At 37.8% G+C, this 26,588-nt stretch overlaps 1 protein-coding gene across 4 annotated transcripts in view; it reads left to right on the forward strand.

The window, feature by feature from the left end:
- The window catches only part of RIC1 (RIC1 homolog, RAB6A GEF complex partner 1), a 144,688-nt gene that overhangs the window by 8,604 nt on the left and 109,496 nt on the right, over positions 1-26,588 (forward strand). For all 4 annotated transcript variants that reach the window (XR_004029394.1, XM_003273825.4, XM_030809932.1 and 1 more), the window contains exon 2: positions 23,933-24,040. Coding sequence is in view for 3 of the 4 variants with exons in the window: in XM_003273825.4 (XP_003273873.2) it covers positions 23,933-24,040 (108 nt within the window). In the remaining variant the exon portion in view is untranslated. The remainder of the gene's footprint in view (positions 1-23,932; positions 24,041-26,588) is intronic.

The raw sequence follows: 26,588 nt of genomic DNA on the forward strand, positions 1-26,588 counted from the left end.
TCAATTGTTTTGATTTTTAGATCCCACAAATAAGTGAGAACATTTGATGTCTGTCTCTCTGTGCCTTGCTTATTGCACTTAACATAATGACCTCTAGTTCCATCCGTGTTGTTGTAAATGACTGGATCTCGTTTTTTTTTTATAACTGAATAGTAGTTTGTTATGTACAAGTACCACGTTTTCTTTATCCATCCATCTGTTGATGGACACTTCCAGTACTGTGTTGAATAACAATAGTGAAGGTGGGCATCTTTGTCGTGTTCCTGATCTTAGAGGAAAGGCTTTCGGTTTTTACATACTCAGTATAATACTAGCTATGGGTCTGTTATATATGGCTTTTATTGTATTGAGGTATGTTCCTTCTATACCCAGTTTTTTGAGGGTTTTTATGAAGGGATGTTGAATTTTTATGAAAGGCTTTTTCAGCATCAGTTGAAATGATCATATAGTGTTTGTCCTTCATTCTGTTGATATGATGTATCACATTGATTGATTTGCATATGTTGAACCATCCTTGCATCCCTGGGATAAATCCCACTTGTTCATGATGAATGATCTTTTTAATATATTGTTGAATCCCGTTAGCTTGTATTTTGTTGAGGATTTTCACATCAATGTTCATCAGAAATATTGACCTGTAGTTTTCTTTGTTGATATGTCTTTGTCTGGGTTTGATATGAGGGTAATCCTGGCCTCGTAGAATGAGTCTAGAAGTACTCACTCCTCCTGTATTTTTCAGAACAGTGTCAGTAGTATTGGTGATCTTCTTTAAATGTTTGTTGGAATTGAGCAGTGAAACCACTAGGTCTTGGGCTTTTCTTTACTGGGAGACTTTTTATTACAGGTTCAATCTCGTTGTTGGCCTGTTCAGGTTTTGAATTTCTTCGTGATTCAATCTTGGTAGGTTGTATATGCTAGGGATTTACCCATTTCCTCTAGATTTTCCAGTTTATTGGCATATAGTTGCTCATAGTAGTTTGTGATGATCTTTTGAATTTTTGCAGTATCAATTGTAATGTCTCCTTTCTTATCTCTGATTTTATTTATTTAGGTTTTCTCTTTTAAGGTTTGTTAATTTTATCTCTTCTAAAAAGCAACTTTTTGTTTCTTTGGTCTTTTGGATTATTTCCTTCATTTCAAGTTAATTTATTTCTGCTCCATCTTTATTATTTCTATTACTAATTTTGGGTTGTTTGCTCTTGCTTTTCTAGTTGTTTAAGAGGCATCATTAGGTTATTTATTTGAAGTTTTTCTTCTTTTCTGAGACAGGGTCTCACTTTATTCTCCAGGCTAGAGTGCAGTGGTGCAATCTCGTCTCACTGTAGCCTCAACCTCCCAAGTTCATGTGATCCTCCCACCTCAGCCTCCCAAATAGTTGGGACTACAGTTGCATGCCACCGTGCCCAGCTAATTTTTGTAGAGATGGGATTTCACCATGTTTCCCAGGCTGTTCTCGAATTCCTGAGCTCAAGCAATCTGCCCACCTCGGCTGCCAAAGTACTAGGATTCAGGCATGAGCCACTATACCTGGCCATTTTTCTTCTTTTATGATGTAGGTACTTATAGCTAGAAATTTCTCTGTTAGTACTGCTTTTGCTGTATCCTGTAACTTTTGATATGTTGTGTTTCCATTATCATTTGTTTCAATAAAGTTTTCAGTTTGCTTCTTAATTTCTGCACTGACCCATTGGTCATTCAGGAACATATTGTTTAATTTCCAAGTGTTTATATGATTTCCAGAATTGTTCTTACTGATTTCTGGTTTAACTCTATTATCAGAGAAGATGCTTGATATTATTTCAATTTTTTTGAATGTTTTAAGATTTGTGACCTATATGAGCAGTCCTTAAGTGATCCATGTACTGAGGGAAAGAATGTGTTCTGCACCCTTTGGATGAATGTTCTGTAGATGTCTGTTAGGTCCATTTGTTCTATAGTGCAGACTAAGTCCAATGTTTCTTTGTTGAGTTTCTGTTTGGGCGTTGGGTTCAGTGCTGAAAGTGAGGTGTTGAAGTCTCCAGCTATTATATTGAGGTCTAGCTCTCTCTTGAGCCATAATAATATTTGCTTTATATATCTGGGTGTGTTGGGTACATATATACATATGATTGTTATATTCTGTTGCTGGATTTACTCTTGTCTCAGTATATAATGACATTCTTTCTCACAATTTTTGTCTTGAAATCTATTTTGTTGGTATTTATATAATTACTCCTGCTCTTTTGGTTTCCACTGGCATGTAATATGTTCTTCATCCGCTTATTTTCAGTCTATGCATACCTTTTTATATGAAGTGTGTTTCTTGTGGGCAGCAGATCAGTGGATCTTGTTTTTTCATCCATTCACCCACTCCCTGTCTTTTGATTGGAGAGTTTGGTCCATTTATATTCAGTGCTATTGATAAGTAGGGACTTCTGCCATTTTGATATATATTTTCTGGTTGTTTTGTGGTCTTCTTTCTTTACTTGCTGTGTTCCTTTTAGTGAAGGTGGTTTTCTCTGGTGCTATGATTTAATTTCTTGCTTTTTATGTTTTGTGTATCTGTTGAGTGTTTTTTGATTTGAGTTTACTGTGAGACTTGCAAATACTATCTTATAACCCATTATTTTGAACTCATGACAACTTAACATTGATTGTATAAGCAGACAGACACACAAAAAGTGTTTAAAGTGTAATTAAAACTCTACACTTTAACTTCATCCCTCTGCTTTTTAACTTTTTTGTTCGTTGTTTCTCCTTGTACTATGTCTTGAAAAGTTGTAGGTATTTTTTATTGGTTCGTTTCATCAGTTTTTCTACTTAAGAGTAGTTTACACACTACAATAACACTCTTATAAAATAAGAGACATCATTAGGTTATTTATCTGAAGTTACAAAATAAGAGTGTAATTGTGTGTAAACTACTCAAGTAGAAGGTGTTATACTCTGCTTGGCGTTCTGTAACCTTCTCATACTTGAATGCTGATATCTTTCTCTAGGTTTGGGAAGTTCTCTCTTATCCCTTTGAATGAACTTTCTACTCTGGTTTCTTTCTTTACTTCCTGTTGAAGGCCAATACCTCTTAGATTTGCCCTTTAGATGCTGTTTTTCAGGCATGCTTCACTGTTTTTTATTCTTTTTTCTTTTGTGGTCTCCTCTGACTATATTTTCAAGTAGCCTGTCTTCAAGCCCACTAATTCTTCTGCTTGATCAATTCTGCTTTTAAGAGACTCTGATGCATTCTTCAGAGTGTGCTTACTATTACCAGCGAGTTGTACCTTCCGATGGTTTCTTCTTGGTCATTAAATACTCTTTTCTTTCAGATTGAACAACTCCCTTTGGCATTTCTTGTAGGGCACATCCAGTGAACTCTCTCAGCATTTTTTGTCTGTGAAGGTCTTTGTTTTTCCTTCATGCTTGAAGGATATTTTCACTGGATATACTGTTCTAAGGTAAATGCTTTTGTTTGTTTGTTTTTTGTCAGCACTTTCAACATATTGTGCCACTCTCCCCTGGCCTGTAAGATTTTTACTGAAAAGTCTGCTGTCAGACATATTGGAGCTCTATTGTATGTTACTTGTTTCTTTTCTCTTGCTGTTTTTAGGATCTTTCTTTATCCTTGATAAAGAAACTATCCTTTGAGAGTTTGTTTGTAGATGCCATAAGGTAGTCTTTTTTTTTTTTTTTTGGATGGAGTCTTGCTGTGTTGCCCAGGCTGGAGTGCAATGGCACCATCTCAGCTCATTGCAAGCTCTGCCTCCTGGGTTCACGCCATTCTCCTGCCTTAGCCTCCTGAGTAGCTGGGACTACAGGTGCCCGCCACCACACCTGGCTAATTTTTTGTATTTTTAGTAGAGATGGGGTTTCACTGTGTTAGCCAGGATGGTCTTGATCTCCTGACCTCATGATCTGCCCACCTTGGCCTCCCAAAGTGCTGGGATTACAGTCATGAGCCACCGCGCCCGGCCGCCATAAGGTAGTCTTCTTTAGGTTAAATCTGCTTGGCGTTCTGTAACCTTCTCATACTTGAATGCTATATCTCTCTCTAGGTTTGGGAAGTTCTCTCTTATCCCTTTGAATGAACTTTCTACTCCGGTCTCTTTCTCTACTTCCTCTTGAAGGCCAATACCTCTTAGATTTGCCCTTTTGATGCTGTTTTTTAGGTGTGCTTCACTGTTTTTTATTCTTTTTTCTTTTGTGGTCTCCTCTGACTGTATTTTCGAGTAGCCTGTCTTCAAGCCCACTAATTCTTCTGCTTGATCAATTCTGCTTTTAAGAGACTCTGATGCATTCTTCAGTTTGTTGATTGCATTTTTCAACTTCAGAATTGCTGCTTGATTTTTAAAAATTTAAATTTCTTTGTTTAAAATGTGATAGAATTCTGAGGTCCTTCTCTGTGTTATCTTCAATTTCTTTGACTTTCCTCAACATAGCTATTTTGAATTCCTGCCTGAAAGGTCACATATCTATCTATCTTTTTCCAGGATTAGTCCCTGCCTTACTTAGTTTGCTTGGTGGGGTCATGTTTTCCTGGATGATCTTGATTTGATGCTTGTAGATGTTCATTGGTGTCTAGGCATCAAAGAGGTAGGTATTTATTGTAGTCTTCGCAGTCTGGGCTTGTTTGTACCTGTCCTTTTTGAGAAGTCTTTCCAGTTATTCGAAGGGACTTGGGCCCCAATCCCAATAATGCTGTGGTTTTTGCAGACTCAGAGGTACTGCCTTGATGGTCTTGGATAAAATCTGGAAGAATTATTTGGATTACCAGGTAGAGACTCTTGTTCTTTTCTGTTACTTTCTTCCAAACAAATGGAGTCTCTCTCTGTGCTGAGTCTCCTGGAACTAGGGATGTGTTGATGCGTTGATGCAAGCACCCCTGTTACCACCACCGTTGAAACTAAGCTGGGTTAGACCTGAAGCCAGCAGAGCACTGGGTCTCATCCAAGGCCTGCTGTCACCACCACCTGGCTACCACCTATGTTCACTCAAGGCCCTAAGGCTCTACCATCAGCAGGTGGTGAAGCCAACCAGGTTTGTGTCCTTCCCTTCAGAGTGGCTCATTCCCCAAACCCCAGGCCAGTCCAGAAATGCTGTCTGGAAGCCAGGGATTGGAGTCAAAATTCTTAGCAATTTTTCTTGATATTCTGTTCTGTCGTGGCTAAGCTGGCAGTCAAACCATAACACAAAATTCTTCCCACTTTTTCCCCTGTCCACAGGCAGAGGAGAATCTGCCTCTTTGGCCACCACTACCACAGGGCCATAGTGGGTTCTGCCTGGCAACTGCCGGACAGTCATCTTCAGGTGTTTATGAATCATTAACATAATCCATATTATAGTTAAATATTTATTTGGAGTTTAATGTGGACTAGATGTTTTACATCATAGTAAGCAAAGTTTCTCAAATTTAAGTTCTTTTTATTTCTCATTCATGACTTTTGCCCTGTTCTCATACTACCTATTCATTGTAACTTTTGAACTTGAAAGTCCCTTTCAAAATAAATGAATTTATACTTTTACCATAAATGGAAATCTAGTACCATTTATATGAATAGAAGGTATTATGAAGGAATACAATAAAAACAATTTTATAAGGCTGGGCACAGTGGCTCACACTTGTAACCTCAGCACTTTTGGGGCCCTAGGTGGGAGGATCACTTGAGCCAGGAGTTCAAGATCAGTCTGGACAGTATAGCGAGACCTCCATCTCTATAAAAAATAAAAATAAAAAAATCAGCTGGCCATGGTGGTGCATGCCTGTGGTCTCAGCTAATCTGGTGGCTCAGGTAGGAGAATTGTTTGAGCCTGGAATGTCTTGATTCATAAACACATGAAGATGACTAAAATCTCCTTTTAAATTTGATACTGCTTTTTCTTCTATGGCTTTCTTTTTTTCATAGATAATGTCAATATAAACACATACTGGGAACCAGGAGTTTGACTGATTCTATATGAATGACTGTATACTATTTAAATTTTGATGAACTGCAGAGTAGTTTGAGCCTAGGAGGTTGAGGCTGCAGTGAGCCATGATTGCACTATGGCAACCCAGCCTGGATGACAGGGTGAAACCCTTTCTCAAAAAAAAAAAGTTATGAAAAATATGGTTTCCTGCCAAACTCGTAATTGCTCCTTTGTTAAAAAGGGCAATTAGCCCTTTTTATGCAAGGTGCTTAAAAATAAACTAGCACCTCATTCAGATATTCTCCTTATGTAAATAAAAAAGATTGAAGAGGAGTTGAAAAAAGATTTTTTTCCTATATGATTATTTACTTCAGTATTTGTAGGCCATCTAAAATGGTGATACAGGACCTGCATTAAAGTGTTCCACCTGTATTAGTTTGTTAGGCAATTTATTTAATCAGAAAAAATAAAATAAATTTACAATTTAAAAATATTTTGGAGTTTACACCTGCCACAAAATGAGACAGTTTCTTCATTCAAATTTCTTACTCATGAGCAGGCATCAATTGGTTGGAATCAGAGAGGTTTCTTACCTTTAAGTTACAATGGCTTTCCTTTGAGTTGCTGTCACAAATCTACTGTCCCCCAAGTGGTTTACCTTATTCAACCATAAATCATACCTAAATTTACCTATGAAAATTTGGATATTATTGTAGATAATACTGTAGAATTTGCTATGGTTTAAATTTTTAAGAGCTTTGAGGTGCATAAAAATACATCTAAGTGTACATTGATTTTTAGTAAATTTATAGTGTTGTGCATCCGTAATCACAATCTAGTTTTAGAACATTTATTATCAGCCCTAAAAAGTACTATGCCCATTTGTCATCAGCCTCTTCTCCCATTCCAGCCTCAGAAAACCTTGGCCTACTTTTTGTCCATTTGGATTTAGTTTTCCTGGAATTTTCATATCAATGGAATCATATGGTATATGGTCATTTGTGTTTGGTTTTTATTTAGCATAGTGTTTTTGAGGTGCATCCAGGTCATAATATTTCTTTTTGCAAAATGTGTGTAAACTAAGGGGTACAAGTGCAGTTTTTTTACATGGACATATTGCACAGTGGTAAAGTCTGGGCTTTTAGTGTAATCATCAGCTAAAAATGTGCATTGTACACATAAGTAACTTCTTATCCTTTATCCCCTTCTCATCCTTCTGAGTCTGATATCTATTATTCCACACTCTATGTCCGTGTGGTAGTATTCCTTTTTGTTGCTGAATATTTTTCCATTATTTGGATGTGCCGCATTTCTATCTCCCTTCACCAGTTGACAGGTATTTGAGTCATTGTTAATAATACTCTCATTTTGAATCATTGTGAGTAATACTGCTGTAAACATTTGTATACATGTCTTTGTGTGGACAAATGTTATTCTTCCAGAGAGATACCTAGGAGTGCAACTACTAAGTCATATGGCAAGTTTAACTTTTTGGTAAAGTGCAAAACTTTGTTCCAAAGTGACTGTAGCATTTTACAACCCCACCAATAATGTATGGAAGTTTCTGTTTCTCCACACCCATTCTAGAAGGTTTGTAGTGGTGTCTTATTTGTGACTTTAATTTGGTGTTTTTCTAATGACTAAAAAATGTTTGGCATGGTTTCATGTGCTTATTAGCTGTTTATATATCTTATCCCATTTATATATCTTATTAGCCATTTCGCTATACCTATGTAGTTAATTATCTATTCAAATCCTTTGTCCATTTAAAAAAAAAAACAGTGATCTGTTCTTGGGTCACTGTGGCCTCGAACTCTTGGGCTCAAGTGATCTTTCCACCCCAGCCTCCCTAGTAGCTGGGACTACAGATGCACAACAACATGCCTCACTTATTTGAAAATTTTGTAGAGACAGGGTCTCCGTAAGTTGCCGAGGCTGGTCTTAAACTCCCATTGTCAGGCTGTCCTCCCAAAGTGTTGGGATTACAAGTATGAGCCACGATGCCCAGACCATTTTTGTTTAAGTGGAATATTTCTCTTATTATTGAGTTGTAAGAGTTCGTTATATGTCTTGATAGAAATTATTTAGCAGATGTATACTTTGCAGAGTTCTGCAGTGTTAAGTACATTCACATTGTCGTGTAACCATTACCACCATCAGTATTCAGAACTTTCATTTTCATTTTCCCAAACTGAAACTTCATACCCTGTAAACAGTAATTCCTGGTTTTCTTGTCCCATCAGTCCCTGGAAACTACTATTGTATTTTCTGTCTTTATGAATTTGATTAGTGTAGGTACCTCAGACAAGTGGAGCCACACACTATTTGTCTTTTTGTGATTGACTTATTGCACTCAGCATGTCTTAAGTTTTATCCATGCTGTAGCGTGTACCAAAATTTCCTTCCTTCTTAAGGCTGAATGATACTCCATTGTATATGTACATACTGCATTTCGTTTTATTCATTTATCTGTTGATGGACACATGGGCTTCTTTTACCTCTTGGATATTGTGAATAATGCTGCTGTGAACATGGGTAGACAAATATCCAGATCCCTGCTTTACTTGTTTTGGGTACATACCCAGAAGTGGACCTGCTGTTTCATTTGGTTATTCTATAGGTTTTTTTTTTTTTTTTTTGAGAAATTTTGCTTTTTTTTTTTTTTATTTTAAGAAATTGCCATATACTGTGTTTCCACAGTGCTACATCATTTTACATTCTTACCAGCAATACAGTGGTTCCAATTTCTTCACATCCTTACTAGTACTTGTTTTCTGTTGTTTTGATGATTTGCCATTCCATTGGGTCCAACGTGGTATCTTGTGGTTTTGGTTTGTATTTCCCTAATGATTATTAATGTCGAGCATCTTTTATGTACTTGTAAGTCATGTGTATGCCTTCTTTGAAAGCGTCCGTTGAAGTTCTTTGCCCATTGTTTTTCTTGGGTTATTTTTTGTTGAGTTGTAATGCTTCATGTATTCTGGGTATAATCCTTTATCAGATATGTGGCTTCTAATATAGTTATGCTCCACGTAATGGCATTTTGAGATGTTTCTGTCAACAGACTGCATTATATGATGGTGGCCCTATAAAATTCTAATGGAGCTGAAAAATTCTTCTTGCCTAGCGACAATAGAAATTTTATATAGTGTAATGCATTACTTTTTCTATGTTTAGATGTATTTAGATATAGAAATATTTACCATTGTGGCACAATTGCTTATGTATTCAGTACAGTAATATGCTATACAGGCTTGTATCCTAGGAGCAATAGAGTATACCATATAGCCAAGGTGTGTAGTAGGCCATAACATCTAGGTTTGTGTTAAGGACACACTGTGATGTTCACATGTTGACAAAATTGCCTAGTGATGCATTTCTTGGAACTTATCCACTCTTGTTAAAGTGACACATGACTGTATTTTCTTCTACTTAAAGGGTTACATTTTTACTCCCTTGGTAGTAGCCATTGATGCACAGCATTTTCAATTTTGATAAAGTCTGTCTTACCTATTTTTTTTTTGTCACCTGTGCTTTCAGTATCATATCCAAGAAACTGTTGTCAATTCCAAAGTCATGAAGTTTTTGGCTTGTGCTTTCTTCTAAGAGTTTTATAGAGTGAGGTCTTCTGTTTAGAGTTTTGATCATTTTGAGACAATTTTTGTATATGGTATAAGATAAGGGGCCAGCTTTATTTTTTTACACGTGGATATCCAGTTTTCCTAACGCCGTTTGTTGAAAAGACTTTCTTTCCTTTTCCCCTTTGAATGGTCTGGGTAGCCTTGTGGAAAGTAATTTGACTATTTATGCAAAAGTGTATTTCTGGACTCTGTTTTATTCTGTTGGTCTATACGTGTATCCTTGTGCCAGTACGACAGTATTTTGATTGCTGTAGCCTTCTAGTAAGTTTTGATGTCAGGAAATGTGAGACGTCCAACTTTGTTATTTTCAAGTTTGTTTTGTCTATTCGAGGTCTCTTGGGAATCCATATGAATTTTAGGATGGATTTTTCTGTTTCTGCTAAAAATGCTGTTAGGATTTTGAAAGGACTTACATTGACTGTGTAGATTGCTTTGGGTAGTATTGACATCTTAACTACTAAATTTTCTAATCCAGGAACAGAGGATATCTTTTCATTTATTTGTGTCTAATTTCTTTCAGTGATATTTTGCAGTTTTCACTATAGAAGTCTTTTGCCTGCTTGGTTAGGTTTAGTCCCAAGTACTTTATTCTTTTTGATGTTATGGTTTGCTGATTTTTCTGTGTTGATTTTGTATTCTGCAGTTTTCCTGAATTCATTCAAACAGGTTTTTTGTTGTTGTTGAGGAATCTTTAGAGTCTTTACATATAAGATCATGACATCTTCAAACATATAATTTTACTTACTCATTTCCAAGTTAGATTTCTTTTATTTCATTTCCTTGCTGATTGCTCTGGCTGGGGCTTTAGGTATTACGTTGAATGGAAGTGGTAAGAATGGGCATCTTTGTCTTAATTCTGACCTTAGAGGAAAAGCTGTCCATCTTTTCACCATTGAGTTTGATACTGGTTACAAGTTGTTGTTTTGTTTTTTTGTTTTTTTGTTTGTCTGTTTTTTGTTTTTTGTTTGTGTGTGTGTGTCTGTGTGTGTGTGGTGATGGTGGTGGTGGTGGTGGTGGTGGGGTTGTTGTTGGTTTTTTCCTGCACTGTTGCCCAGGCCGGAGTGCAATGGTGTGATCTCGGCTTACTGCAACTGCCACCTTCCAGGTTCAGGCAATTCTTCTGCCTCAGCCTCCCAAGTAGCTGGGATTACAGGCGCCTGCCACCATGCCTGACTAATTTTTTGTATTTTTAATAGAAACAGTTTTTGCCATGTTGTTCAGACTGGTCTCTAACTCCTGACCTCAGGTGATCCACCTGTCTCAGCCTCCCAAAGTGCTGGGATTACCGTTGTGAGCTATCACGCCTAGTCAGGTACAGGTTTTTTATATATGGCCTTATCTTGAGATAGTTTGCTTCTATTCATAGTTTTTTGAGTATTTTTAGCATGAAAGGATATTGAGTTTTGTCAGATGTTTTTTCTGACTCAATTGAAATGATTATCTGTTGTTGGACACTTAGGTTGATTCCATATCTTTGCTAATGTTAACAGTGTGGCTATGAACTTGGGGGTGCAAATATCCCTTTGATGTATTTATTTTGTTTCTTTTGGATAAATACCCAACAGTGGGATTGCTGGATCATATGGTAGTTCTATTTTTACTTTTTGAGAAATCTTCGTACTGTTTTTGGTAATGGCTGTACTAATTTATATTTCCACCACACTGAGTTCCCTTTTCTCTGCATTCTCATCAGCATCTGTTGTCTTTTTAATAATTGCTATTCTAACTGGGTTAAGATGATAACTTGTGGTTTTGATTTTCATTTTCCTGATGATTAGTGATGTTGAGCCTCTTTTGATGTACCTGTTGGCCATCCATATGTCCTTTGAAAAAATGTTTATGTCTTTTGCCCACTTTTTAATGGGAATGTTTTGTTTTAACTGTTGAGTTGTTTGAGTTCCTTGTATATTCTGGTTTTTAACTTCTTGTCAGATTAATAGTTTGCAAATATTGTCTACCATTCAAAAGGAAGGTTATTTCTTTACTCTTTTGGGTTGTTTCCTTTGCTATGCAGAAATTTTTTAGTTTAATATAGTCCCATTTGTTATTTTTGTTTTTTTAGTATCTGGAATGTTTCCCCTCTGTTTTCTTCTAACAGTTTTATACTTTTGGTTCTTTCGTTCAGGTCTTAAATCTGTTTTCAGTTGATTTTTGTATATGGGGAGAGGCAGTCATCTAGTTTCATCCTTTTGCAAATGGATGTTGAGTTTTTCCAGCATCATTTGTTGAAGAAGGTGTTCGTTCCCTAATGTATGTTCTTCGTGACTTGGTTGAAAATCCATTGGCTGTAATTTCTGAGTTGTCTATTTTGTTGAGAATATTGGTCTATGTGTCTGTTTTTATATCAATACCATATTGTTTGGCTCATATAATATAGCCTTGATATGTTTTGAAGTCAGGTGGTGTGATGCCTCCAGCTTTATTCTTTTTGATCAGGATTGCTTTGGCTTTCGGGCTCTCTTGGTTCCATGAGAATATTAGAATTGTTTTTTCTATTTCTTTGAAAAATGAAGTTGATATTTTGATAGGTATTGCATTGAATCTGTACATCACTTTGACTAGCTTGATCATTGTATGTAATTCCTCAGATCCATGAGTATGGACTGTCCATTTGTTTCCTCTTCAGTTTTTTTATCACTGTTCTGTAGTTTTCCTTATAGAGGTCTTCTACCTTCTTGGTTAAATTTATTCTAGTTTATTTTTTGTAGCTACTATAAATAGGATTGCCGTCTTGATTTCTTTTTCAGCTAGTTCATTACTGATGTATAGAAATGGTACACATTTTTGTATGTTGATTTTGTGTCCTTCAGCTTTACTGAGTTTGCTTATAAGATCTAAGAGATTTTTTTTTTTTTTTAAGATAGAGTCTTACTCTGTTGCCCAGGCTGGAGTGCAGTGGCGTGATCTCAGCTCACTGCAACCTGTGCCTCCTGGGTTCAAGTGGTTCTCCTGCCTCAGCCTTCTAAGTAGCTGGGACTACAGCCACCTGGCACCATGCCCAGCTAATTTTTGTATTTTTAGTAGAGACAGGGTTTCACCACATTGGCCAGGCTGGTCTCAAACTCCTGACCTTGTGATACATCTGCTTAGCCTCCCAAAGTGCTGGGATTACAGGCATGAGCCACCATGCCCGGTAGATCTATGAGTTTTTTGGTGGAGTTGTTAGCTTTTGCTAAATATAAGATCATGTCATCTGCAAAGAGGGACAATTTGACTGAATTTTTCCAGCTAGGATGCCTTTTATTTCCTTTTCTTACCTGATTGCTCTGGCTAGGACTTCCAATACTGTGTTGAATAGGACTGGTCAAAGTGGCATCCTTGTCTTTTTCAGTTCTTAGTGGAAAGGCTTTCAGCTTTTTCACATTCAGTGTGATGTTAGCTGTGGATTTGTCATATATGGCCTGTATCACATTGAGGTATGTTCCTTCTATACCTGATTTGTTGAGTTTTTTTCATGAAATGTTGTTGAATTTTATTAAATGCTTTTTCCGTATTTATTGATCATATGTTTTTTGTGCTTGACTCTGTTGATGTGATGTGTCTTTTATTGATTTGTATATGTTGAACCATGTATTAGTGCATTTTTACCTGCTATAAAGAATATTCGAGACTGGCTAATTTATGAAGGAAAGGGGTTTAATTGATTCACAGTTCTGCATGGATGGGGAGCCCTCAGGAAACTTAAAATTATGGTGGAAGGCAATAATTTAAAAAGGGGAAGCAAGGACCTTCTTCACATGGCAGCAGCAGAGAGAGGGAGCAGGGGAAACTGCGACTTACAAAACCATCAGATCGCATGAGAACTCACTATCACGAGAACAACGTTGGGGGGAACCATCCCTATGATCCAATCACCTCCCTCCCTCAACACATGGGGATTATAGATTCTTCCGTCTACATGTGTGGATTACAATTCGATACAAGATTTAGGTGGGGGACACAGAACCAAACCATATCAAACCATCCTTGCATCCCTGGGATAAATCTTATCATAGTATATTACCTTTTTGATATGTGGTTGGATTTGGTTTTCTAGTATTTTGTTAAGGATTTTTGCATTTACCTGCATCAGGGATATTGGCCTGTGGCTTTCTTTTTATGTTGCATTCTTGTCTGGCTTTGGTATAAGAATAGTGCAGGTATTGTAGAATGAGGTGGGGAGAATTCCCTCCTCTTCAATTTTAGGGAAAAGTGTAAGGAGAATTTGTGTTGTCAGTTTGGTAGAATTTGGCAGTAAAGTCATCTGGTCCTGGGCTTCTCTTTTTTGGGAGACTTTTTATTACTGATTCAATTTCATTACTTGTTTTTGGTCTGTTTGGGTTTTCTGTCTTCATGATTTAATCTTGGTAGGTTGTTATATGTTCAGGAATTTGCCCTTTTTCTGTAGGTTTTCTAGTTTTTTAGTGAGTAGTTTATAATAGTCTGTGATCTTTTGTATTTCTGTGGTATCAGTTGCAGTGTCTTTTTCATTTCCAATTTTGTTCTTTGGATCTTCTTTTTTTTCTTGTTTAGCAGTTTATCAATTTTTAAAATCTTTTCAAGACACCAACTTTTCATTTTGTTGATCTTTTGTATTTTCTTAGTGTCCTTCATTTTGTTCTGGTATGTATAAATGTATATGTATGTCTATGCATACTTTTTTTTATACAGCAGAAACATATATATATTTTAATAGTAAAGGAGGCCACGTCCCGGGGGCTGCCCTGCTGCTCCAGCCTGACCCTCTGATCTTTATTATTTCCTCCTTTCTGCTAATTTTGGATTTGGTTTGTTCTTTCTTTTCTAGTTCCTTGAGGTCCATTGTTAGATTGTTTATTTGAAATGTTCCCACTTTTTTGATGCAGATGTTTATTGCTATAAACATCTCTCTTAACCCTGCTTTGGCTGTGTCTCATAGGTTTTGGCATGTTGTGTTTCCATTTTCATTTGTTTCAATAATTTTTTAAAATTTCCTTCTTAATTTATTCATTGGCCCAATGGACATTCAGAAGTATTCTATGTAATTCCCATTTATTTAGAAAGTTTTCTAAGTTCCTCTTGGTATTAATTTCTAGTTTGAGGATTCTACTGTGATCTAAGAAGACACTTGATATAGTTTTGAGTTTAATTTTTTTTTTCTTTTTTAAGATAGGGTGTATCTCTATTGCCAGGCTGGAGTGAAGTGGCACAGTCATAGCTCATTGCAGCCTTTACCTCCCTGGCTCAAATGATCCTCCCACTTCAGCCTCCCAGAGTTTTAAAATTTTTTGAGACTTGTTTTGTGGCCTATCATATGGTCTGCACTGGAGAATGTTTCATGTGCTGACAAGAATGTGTTTCCGTAGCTGTTAGATAAAATTTTTCTGTAAATGTCTGTTAGGTTCGTTTCATCTAAAATGCAGTTTAAATCCAGTGTTTGTTAATTTTCTGTCTCGATGGTCTAATGCTGATAGTGGGGTGTTGAAGTTCCCAACTATTATTTTATTTTATTATTATTAGAGACAGGTCTCACTCTATCACCCAGGCTAGAATGCAGTGGTGTGATATAGGCTCACTGCAACCTCCACCTCCTGGGTTGAAGCGATTCTCATGTGTCAGCCACCTAAGTAGCTGGGATTACAGGTGTGTGCCACCACACCCACCTAAGTTTTGTATTTTTAATAGAGACACGGTTTCACCATGTTGGCCAGGCCGATCTTGAACTCCTGGCCTCAAGTGATCTGCCTACCTCAGCCTCTCAAAATGCTGAGATTACAGGCATAAGCCACCTTGCCTTGCCCTAATTTTTATTGTATTGGAGTCTACTTCTCTTTTTGGGTCTAATAATATCTTTATATATTTGGGTACTCTGATGTTGGTGCATATACATTTAGAATTGTTATATCCTCCTGCTGAATTGATCTCTTTATCATTATATAATGATTTTCTTTGTCTCTTTTTACTTCTTTTGACTTAAAAGTCTGTTTTATCTGATGTAGTTATTGCCACTTCTCACTTTTTGTTCTGTTTGCATGAAATTCCTTTTTCCATCTCTACTTTCAGTCTGTGTGTCTTTCAAGATGAGTTTTTGTAGGTAGCATATAGTTGGGTCATGTTTTTAAATCCATTCATCCAGTCTGTATCTTTTAAGTGGAAAAGGTGATTATTGATATTACTGTGTGTGTATATATATATATATATATATATATGATTTTTTTTAAATGTAGATAGATATGTGAGGTCATACTCCTGTCCTTTTCTTAGTTGTTTTCTGGTAGTTTTGTATATTCTTTGCTGTTTTCTTTCTCTTACTAGCATTGCAGGTTGGTGGTTTTCTGTAGCGGTAACATTTGAATCCCTTCTCTTCTCACTTACGTGTTTGCTCTACCAGAGAGTTTTATACTTTTGTGTTTTCATGATGGTAGACATAGTCCTTTTGCTTCCAAGTGTAGGACACCTTTAAGCATTTTTTGTAGGGCTGATGTAATTGTGATGAATTATCTCAGTTTTTGCTCATCTGGGAAAGACTCTCCTTCCTTTATGAAGAATAACTTTGCTGGGTGTAGTGTTCTTGACAGGCAAGTTTCTTTTGTTTTGGTTTGGTTTGGTTTTTTTCTCGGCTCCTCAAATAAATCATCTCATTCTCTCCTGTCCTGTGAGGTTTTTGCTGAGAAATTCACTGTTAGTCGATGGAGGTTTTCTTTAAGTGACTACGTTCTTTTCTTTTGCTGTTTTTAGAATTCTCTCCTTTGAGCAGTGTGATTATAATGTGCCATGAAGACCTTTTGAGTTGTATCTCTTTAAGGATATGTGAGCTTCCTGTTTCTGTATGGTTAAATCTCTTGCTACATGTGGGAAATTTTCAGCTATTATTTTGTTAAATAGTTCTTTTTCTGCTCCTTTGATCTTCTCTTTGCCTTCTGTAACACCAAAAATTCAAATAGATCACTTTATGGTGTCCCATATGTCATGTAGGCTTTGTTCATTCTTATCTATTCTTGTTTTCTTTTCTGAGTTATTTCAAAAATCTGAAATTCATTCTTCTGCTTGATATCATCCATTGCTAAAGCACTCGAATGTATTTTTTATTCCACTGAAGAAGTGAATTCTTCAGTTCGAGGATTTCTGTTTGGTTCCTTTTGTATATCTATCTATCTCTTTGGTGAATTTTTCATTCATATCTTGAATTGTTTTTCTAATTTCTTTGTATTTTTGTGTTCTCTATCTCACTGAGTGTCTTAAGTATTATTTTGAATCCTGTTTCTGGCATTTCATAAATTTCTTTTTTATTAGAATCTGTTGTTGGAGAATTATTGTGTTCCTTTGGAGATGTCATAATTTCTTGGTTTTTTTTCACATTACTTGTATACTTACAAGTTGATGTCTGTACCTCTGGTGTAACAGATGCTTCTTCCAGTTTTTTAGATTGGTTTTCAGAGAGGCAGACTTTTTCCTGAAGATCTGTCCGTGGTGTTGGTTGGGTAGGGCACCTTGTCTTTGATTCTGGGTATGTGCAGTAGTGTATTTTTCATATGACCTTTTTAGCCATATATAGCATTAGTGGTGTCTGTGACTTCCTCAGTGGTTTAGGGTGCAATTGTTAGCAGAGGCTGAGGTGAAGTTCTCCCGGGCAGTGGAATGCTAGGTAGGCCAGTCCTTGGGCACGAGTGGTGGCAGCAGCAGGCTGTGTGCCTGTCCTTTGGCCCCAGGGTACACAGGCATGGTGTTAGCAGGTTTAATTGGGTTGATTCTTAGGCCTCCATATGGCTTGCTCAGGTGCTGGTGGTTGCAGTGAATGACCAGGTGAGTGGGTAGATCCTTGGATACCCCCTGGGCAGTGCGTGTGGTATGGGCTATGGCAGTAGTTGTGATGGTAGCATCAGGCTGGGTGGGCTGACTCTCAGGCTTCCCTGTAGGAGTGCGTATGTGTGAGTGGCAGACAGGGTGGGGCAATCTATGCTCCAATCTCTATGCTTGGGCCCTTGGGGGTGTGTGGTGTCAGGCCAGGTGGGCCTGCCTTCAGGACCCCTGGTAGAGTGCTCAGGTAGCAACAGTGGATAGAGAGAGCCTTTCCTCAGGGCATGTGCATGTCCACTGTGGCCCCTGCTGCTGGAGGGCATAGGGTTGGTGTCGGTGTCAGTAGCCTCACACCAGAGGCTGGGGTGGGGCAGGTATGATGTGCTTTGCTCCAAGCAGTGGCAGGAACATTGACACTGGCATGCTGGGAGATTCTGTCCTCAGGACATGTTTAAGTGTGCTGCGGTCTTGCTGTTTGTGGAGATGGGGTTGCTGTCAGTGGCAGCAACCCCAGGCTGGCAGGGTTGAGGCTCTCAGAAGTGTACGGTTTGGCTCTTTTTGTCCTTGTGATAGCCTCCCCAGTATACCCTCCCCAGTGCATTGCACTTGCCCATTTTCCACAGTGTAGGATTCTATATATGCTTTAATACCAGGGACTCTGCCACTCTGCTGGGTCCAAGTGGCATTGCATCACTGTAGGCCCCCAGGTGGATGCAGGGAATGTTAGTAGGGCTTTACTAATGTGGAAATGCAGGGACTCTTGTGCTCAAGGGCAGGATGCAGCCTGATAAGAGCTGGACTGAAAATGACACCATGCTGTAGCTGTTTAGGTCTCATGCAGGTGGTTTAGGACCCAGTGTGAGCTCTCTCTCTGGAGCAGTGTCATCATGTGGTCTCTAAGAAGTTCTCTATGCTAGTCTCTGGACCCCCTCTCTGTAAACTAGGGTTGCAGGAGTCCGTGGTGGGAATGTGGGCCACTGAGTATCTCTCATTTACCTTTCCCCCACACTGGAGATCTACTCTGTTCTCCAGGTCGATAAAGGCCAAGCAGACAACCTTGCTTCCCTATCCTTCCTTGCTTTACGTGTTTCCTGTCACTTCTCTGCTAAATTCCAGTGTTGTGTCTTAGATGTTCTGTTGAACATGTGACTACTCCCTGTTTGGGGTTTTTTTTTTGTGAAGGAGGCAAGGGCTGATGTCTCTAGTCAGCCATCTTGAAGCCCCTCCTCTATTTTTGCTGTTGTTGCCTGTGCTTTTCAGGTCTTATCCAAAAAATTCCTTGCTCAGACCAATATAATGAATCATTTCCTTTATGTTTTCTTCCAGTAGTTTCATAGTTTTGGGTCTTACATTTAAGTCTTTAATCTTTTTTTTTTTTTTATTGAGACAGAGTCTCACCCTGTCCTTCATTCTTGAGTGCAGTGGTGTGATCTAAGCTCACTTCAACCTCCACCTCCTGGGTTCGTGATTGTCCTGCGTCAGCCTCCTGAGTAGCTGAGATTACAGGTGCATGCCACCATGCCCAGCTAATTTTTGTATTTTTTTATTAGAGATGGGGTTTTGCCATGTTGGCCAGGTTGGTCTTGAACCCCTGATCTCAAGTGATCTGCCCACCTCGGCCTCCTAAAGCGCTGGGATTATAGGCATGAGCCACCGCACCCAGCCTCTTTAATCTATTTTGAAATGAGTTTTGTGTATAGTAAGATAAGGGTCTAATTTCATTCTTTTGCATGTGGCTATCCAGGTTTCCCAGCACCATTTATTAGATTATCCTTTCTCCAGTGTGTGCTCTTGGCACCTGTTCTTTGAAAATCAGTTGGCTGTAAAAGCGTGGATTTATTTCTGGGCTATTTTGTTCCATTGTTTTATTTGCTTTTATTGCCAGTACCATGGTGTTTTGGTTAATATAGCTTTGTAGTATATTTTGAAGTCAGGTAGTGTAATTCCACTAACTTTGTTATTTTTGCTCAAGATTGTTTTGGCTATTTGAGGTCCTCTGCGGTTCAGTATGAATTTTAGGCTTGTGTTTTCCACTGCTGTGAGGCATATCATTGGTATTTTGGTAGGGATTGCATTGGTTCTGTAGATCACTTTGGGTCATATGGACAATTTAACAGTATTAATTTTTCCAATCTATAAACATGGGATATCTTTCCATGTATTCGTGTTTTCTTCGTTTCATTACTGTTTTATAGTTTTCATTGTAGGGATCTTTTACTTCTTTAATTAAATTTTTTATTCTTTGGTATTTTTATAGCCATTAATAAATGGGGGCCGGGCGCGGTGGCTTACGCTTGTAATCCCAGCACTTTGGGAGGCCGAGGTGGGCGGATCATGAGGTCAGGAGATCGAGACCATGGTGAAACCCCGTCTCTGCTAAAAATACAAAAAATTAGCCAGGCGTGGTGGCGGGCGCCTGTAGTCCCAGCTACTTGGAGAGGCTGAGGCAGGAGAATGGTGTGAACCCGGGAGGCGGAGCTTGCAGTGAGCCGAGATGGCGCCACTGCACTCCAGCCTGGGTGACAGCGAGACTCCGTCTCAAAAAAAATAAAAATAAACATAAAAATAAATGGGATTGTTTTATTGATTTCTTTTTTCAGCTAATTCACTATTAGTGTATAGAGACATTACTGGTTTTTGTATATTGATTTTGTATTCTACAACTTTACTGAATTATTTTGTTCTACCACTTTTTTGGTGGCGTCTTTAGGATTTCTATATGTAAGATTGTGTTACCTGCAAATAGGGCTAATTTGACTTCTCCTTTCCAATTAATTTGGATACTTTTTATTCTTGCCTAATTGCTCTGGCTAGGATTTTCAGTACTGCGTTGAATAAAAGTGGTGAAAGATAGTATCCTTGTCTTATTGCAGATTAGAGGAAAAGATTTCAACTTTTCCTTATTCAGTAGTGTTAGCTGTGGGTTTGTCATATATGGCTTTTATTGTGTTGAGTTACGTTCTTTCTATTCTTAATTTGTTACGAGTTTTTGTCAAGAATAGATGTTGAGTTTCGTCAGATGCTTTTTCTGCCTCTACTGAAATGATCATGGGGTTTTTGCCTTTTATTCTGTTAATGTGATATATCACATTTTTTGATTTGTCTGTGTTGAACCATCCTTGCGTTCCTGGGACCAGTCCTACTTGATCATGGTGAATTGTTGAATTTGGTTTGCTAGTATTTTGTTGAGGACTTTTGCATCTGTGTTCATCAGGTATTTATTTTTGTGAATGTTGACATCCAGTTGTTTGAATACTATTCATTGCAAAGACTGTCTTTTCTCTATTGTACTTCCTTTCCTCCTTTGTTAAAGATCAGTTGGCAAATATTTGTGTGTGTCTATTTCTGGGCTCTCTATTCTGTTCCATTGATTGATTTGTTTATTATTTTGTTAATACCACACTTTTCTTGACTACTTTAGCTTTATAGTAAGTCTTGAAGCCAGGTAGTGCCGGTCTTCCAATACTGTCTTCTCCAGTATTAAGTTGCTAGTCTTGGTCTTTTGCCTCTCTATATCAACTTTAGAGTGAGTTTGTTGATACCCAGAAAATAAATTGCTGAGTATTTGACTGAGATTGTATTAAATCTGTATATCAAGTTGGGAAGAACTGACATATTGACAGTATTGAGTCTTTGTATTCATTGACATGGAATATGTCTGCATTTATTTTTTTCTTTCTTTTTTTGAGATGGAGTTTCCCTCTGTCACCCAGGCTGGAGTGTAATGGCGCAGTCTTGGCTCACTGCAGCCTCCATCTCCTGGGTTCAAGTGATTCTCCTGCCTCAGCCTCCTGAGTAGCTGTGACCACAGGTGGACACCACTATGCCCGCCTAATTTTTGTATTTTTAGTAGAGATGGGGTTTCAGTATGTTGGCCAGGTTGGTCTCAAACTTTTGACCTGGTGGTCTGCCTACCTCAGCCTCCCAAAGTGCTGGGATTATAGGCGTGCGCAACTGCGCCCAGCCTGTCTCCATTTATTTAGCTCTTCTTTGGTATCTTTCATAAGTGTTTTGTAACTTTTTTCTATAGATATACGTATTCCTTTACATAGTTTTTTTAAAATGCTTTTTACATTTTTTATGTTTTTGAGACAGCATCTTACTCTGCCACTCAGGCTGGAGTGCAGTGACGTGATCTCAGCTCATTGCAACCTCTGCCTACCAGGCTCAAGCAACCTCCCACTTCAGCCTCCTGGGTAGCTGGGACTACAGGTGTGTGCCACTATGCCCAGCTAATTTTTGTATTGTTTTGTTTTGTTCATAGAGACAACATGTTGCCAAGGCTGCAAGTGTGTGTTTTTTGTTTTTGTTTGTTTGGTTTCTTTTTTTTGGAGATAGAGTCTCACTCTTGCTACCCAGGCTGGAGTGCAATGGTGTGGTCTTGACTCTGCAACCTCTGCCTCCCAGGTTCAAGTGATTCTCCTGCCACATTCTCCCGAGTAGCTGGGATTACAGGTGCCTGCCACCATGTCCAGCTAATTTTTGTAATTTTTTAGTAGAGACAGGGTTTCACCATGTTGGCGGGCTGGTCTTGAACTCCTGACCTCAGGTGATTTGTCTGTCTTGGCCTCCCAAAGTGTTGGGATTACAGGTGTGAGCCACCATGCCCAGCCTTGTTTTTGTTTTTGAGATGGAGTTTCTGTTGCCTAGGCTGAAGTGTAGTAGCGCAGTCTCAGCTCACTGCAACCCGTACCTCCCTGGTTCAAGTATGTCTTCTGCCTCAGCCTCCTGAGTAGCTGGGACTAATTTCTGTATTTTTGGTAGAGATGTGACCACACCTGGCTAATTTTTGTATTTTTAGTAGAGATGGGTTTCACCGTGCTGGCCAGGCTGGTCTTGAACTCCTGACCTTAAGTGATCTGCCCACCTTGGCCTTTCAAAGTGTAGGGATTACAGGCATGAGCCACTGTGCCTGGCCTGCAAATGTGTTTATAATGACAAATTCCACTTTTTTATTGCTGGTATGTAGAAAATTTATTGACTTTTGTATATTAATCTTGGATCCTGTAACCTTGCTATAGTTACTTATTCTAGGAGGATTTTGGGGTCAATTCTGTCAAATTTTCTACATAGATGATCATGTTATCTATGAATAAAGACAGTTTTATTTATTCCTTCCCAATCTCTTTACCTTTTATTCCTTTTTGTGGTCTTACTGAATTAGCTGGGACTTCTACTATTCTGTTGAAAAGCTGCTGTGAGTGGAGACATCCTTCCCTTGTTCCTGATCTTAGCAGGAAAGCTTTGAGCTGTAGATTTCTCATAGATGTTCTTTATCACTTTGAAAAAATTTTTCTATTCTTGAGAGTTTTTTTTTAAATCATGAATGAGTGTTGTTCTGTAGTTTGGTCAGTGTTTTTTGTTCATTTGTTTTGTTTTATGGAGACGGACTCTCGCTCTTTTGCCCAGGCTTGAGTGCAGTCTCGCAATCTCAGCTCACTGCAACCTCCACCTCCCAGGATCAAGTGATTCTCCTGCCTCAGCCTCCCGAATAGCTGGGATTATAGGTGCCTGCCGCCATATCCGGCTAATTTTTATATTTTTAGTAGAGATGGGGTTTCACCATATTGGCCAGGCTGGTCGCAAACTCCTGACCTCAGGTGATCCACCAGCCTCAGCCTCCCAAAGTGCTGGGATTACAGGCATGAGCCATGGCGTCCAGCCTTGCTCAGCATTTTTATCTTGGTTGTTAGATTTGTTAAGTGCTTTTTCTGCATTTATTGAAATAATCATGTGATTTTTCTGTAGCCTGTTGATGTTATGGATTTTATTAATTGAGTTTTGAATGTTGAACCAGGCTTGCATACCTGGGGTATATCGTATTTGGTTATGGTGTTTAATTTTTTTTAATACCTTGTTGGATTTGATTTGCTAATATTTTGTTGAGAGGTTTTATATCTATGTTCATAAGAGATGTTGATTTGTAGTTTTGTTTTTTTTTTGTTTTTTTTTTTTTTTTGAGACAGGGTCTCACTTTGTCACCCAGACTGGCGTGCAGTGTCATGTTCTCGGCTCACTGCAAGCTCCGCCTCCCAGGTTCACGCCATTCTTCTGCCTCAGCCTCCCAAGTAGCTGGGACTACAGGCGCCTGCCACCACGCCCGGCTAATTGTTTTGTATTTTTAGTAGAAACAGGATTTCACTGTGTTAGCCAGGATGGTCTCCATCTCCTGACCTCGTGATCTACCCACCATGGCCTCCCAAAGTGCTGGGATTACAGGCATGAGCCACCACGCCTGGCCTGTAGTTTTCTTTTCATGTAATATCCTTTTCTGATTTTGGTATTAAGGGAATGCTGGACTCAAAATTAGGAAGACTCCTGCTTCTATCTTGTGGAAGGCTTTGTAAAGAATTGGTGTAATTTCTCCCTTAAATGTTCATTAGACTTCACCTGTGAACACATTTAGTCCTGGTTCTTTCTGTTTTGGGTGATTATTAATTATTAATTCAGTTTCTTTAATAATACAGGCCTAGGTTTAGGTCTTTGTTTTGGTTGATATGCTTGGAATGTTGAAAGCCGATAGTTTAATATCAATGTTGTCTTTTATTTTACTCTAAAAATACTTTGAATACTCTATATGTTATCTTAAATTTTATTTGTGTGTATTTTTATGAGATATTGATAAAAAATAGAACTTTTTTTTTTTCATCACACAGCCTAGTGTGTTAATTGTAACCTACAAGGAGCCTGCAAAATCATCTACTCAGTTTGGATCCTACAAGCAAGCTGAATGGAGGCCAGATAGTACCATGATAGCTGTATCAGTAAGTAGATTTTACCGCTAAATAGTGTTTTCTTATGAAATCATTACATCGCATTTAAATTTGATTCTCTTAGATGACTTTCTTTCAGTCTTTTACACTCATAAGCATTTATTTTATTCTGAGAAGAATTGCTCTACTGATTATTCTGTGTGGATTACTCCTACTATAGCTTCTCTTTTGACTCTGCTACTTCCTTAACAAAGCACCTGTATCCCTAAACATGGCACCTGTATCCTTTTCTGTTTGTTGTTCTCACTTTACTGTTTTGCCCTTGAAGTCTAACTGCTTTACTAATTATTCTGTGCGTGTTACTCCTACTATAGCTTGTTTTGACTCTGCTGCTTCCTTCCATCCCTAAACATAGCACCTATATCCTTTTCTGTTTGTTGTTCACACTTTACTGTTTTGTCCTTGAAGTCTTACCTAGTTTTTTAAAACATATTCACATGATATTCTTGAATTTATATTTAAAGTCCTCCCTTCCATTCCAAAAGATATTCCAGAAAATAATAAGCTTTATTTGCATATGTCATACTAAAATTTTCATATCCATTTGGATCTGTTTCTCCTTTTTTTCTTCTGTTCTATTAAACGTGCCTAGATATGTTTAATTTTACCTTTTCAGTTCATGTTTTATCACTGTCTAAGGCTGTCATTATGACTTAATGTGCATTAGCAGTAATGTATGTGGTTAATTAACATTATTGAGCACCTCCTATCTGATGAGTACAGTTGTAATCAGTTTACGTGGATCATCCCATTTAATCTTTAGATAAGTGCTTTGAAGTAGATATTATTCTTCATAATGGATGTGTAAATTGAGGATCTGAAAAATTGTCTTATCCAAGGTTACTTGGGTAGTGTATATTAGAGAGATAAGGTACAAACTTAGCTACTCAGCTTCCACTTACTGTATCCTTATGGCTAACTTATCTCTTTGCGTTGATCCCTTTCTAGTCCATACTTACATAACACTGACTAGGTTAATAATCTGAAATGTTCCATATGATCAAAAATACTGTTCTATGCTTCCTATAGCAGGAGTTTGCAGATGACTGACCATGTACCAAATATGCCCTGGTGCCTGTTTGTACACAGACCATAATGTAAGAAGATAGTTTTTACATATTTAAATAATCAAAACAAGTCAAAGAAGAATATTTGCTACAGTTGAAAATTATGTGATACTTCAATTTCAGTGTCCATAACTAAAATTTTACTGGGGCATGAAAATCCTCACTGATTTACGTATTGTCTGTAACTTCTTTCAAGCCACAATAGCAGATTGAGTTGAAGTTCTTACAGCAAGTGTATGTGGTGCTCTCATTGCTTTGCTCTTCTGTTCAATGTGCTGATTGTAACACAGTTAAAACTTCATAACATTTCAAGTGTACACATATTCCATTCTGTGACATTTTATATTATTTTTATTCTAGTACATACTCATGTCAAAAGAACCAAAGAAGAGAAAAAGACTTCGTTTTGTTTTTAAAGCACACTGGAGTGTGGTTTATTTTATTATTGAATTAGATGGCAAAATATTGTATTTATTATTCAATGGCACTATAGCTATGCCAAAAGAATATAAGCTGACATCACTAGACTAAGCACTTATCGGAATGTACTGAAGGTTAAGTTAGAAGAATTAAAAAATTTAGCACAGAACAGCTCACCACAAAATTCCTTCACAAAAATAAAATATGAAAATGAAAGTGCAGTAAAAGTAAGTTTGCTTGGTTTTTGATGAATTGACAGATGTTATAATACTGCTCAGTTGTAAATTTCAGTGGTCCATGTGAAGTATGAATTGACTAAGAATTACTCTGAATGGCCTGCGGAACAATTCCAGATGAAAAAATTTCTCAAAGGAGTTGAGAAAATACTAATTCAGTACAACCCGAAGTAGAATCTACGAAGTTGTATTAATTGATAGTAGTAAAAATCCACATGGAGCAGCAAAAGACTTAGTTGAACAGATTGACAAAGTTTGTGAAAATATAAGGCTTTTAAAACCTATGGTTAGTGTAAGTTTTTTTCAGAGATGGAAGCAGGAATATCTTGAATTGCCCTACTCCACAGCTGTTATGGCTTGGGTAGTGATAAAGGTTTATTGGAAACTTTTTTTCACTGAGACTGACTTTTTTTTTTCCTTTATTTGAAGGACCACCCTCTATCACTTAACAGACACTAAATAACTTTGGAAAATAGCTTTTGCTGTGTTAGAAAACGTTTTCAAATATGAAATATGTGAAATCTCATTAAGGACCAGCATTAATAGATGAAAATTTGCACTCAATTTTGATGATAGAGAAAAGTACTTTAAACCCCAATTTACCAAAAATGTTATTTCCACAAAAAGAATCTAATTCTCGTTAGTGGATGTGTATTACCAAAAAAAGTTGTACTTTATGTTAAATGTTACAGTACAGTATGTTAAAGAACTATTCTTTTCCCATTGAATGGTCTTGGTACTCTTGTTGAATATCAATTGGCCATTGGTATTTGGGGTTATTTCTGGATGCTCCATTCTGTTTCATTGTTCTGTATG

Source organism: Nomascus leucogenys, chromosome 1a, assembly GCF_006542625.1.
Source record: "Nomascus leucogenys isolate Asia chromosome 1a, Asia_NLE_v1, whole genome shotgun sequence".
NCBI classification, from domain to species: Eukaryota; Metazoa; Chordata; class Mammalia; order Primates; family Hylobatidae; genus Nomascus; species Nomascus leucogenys.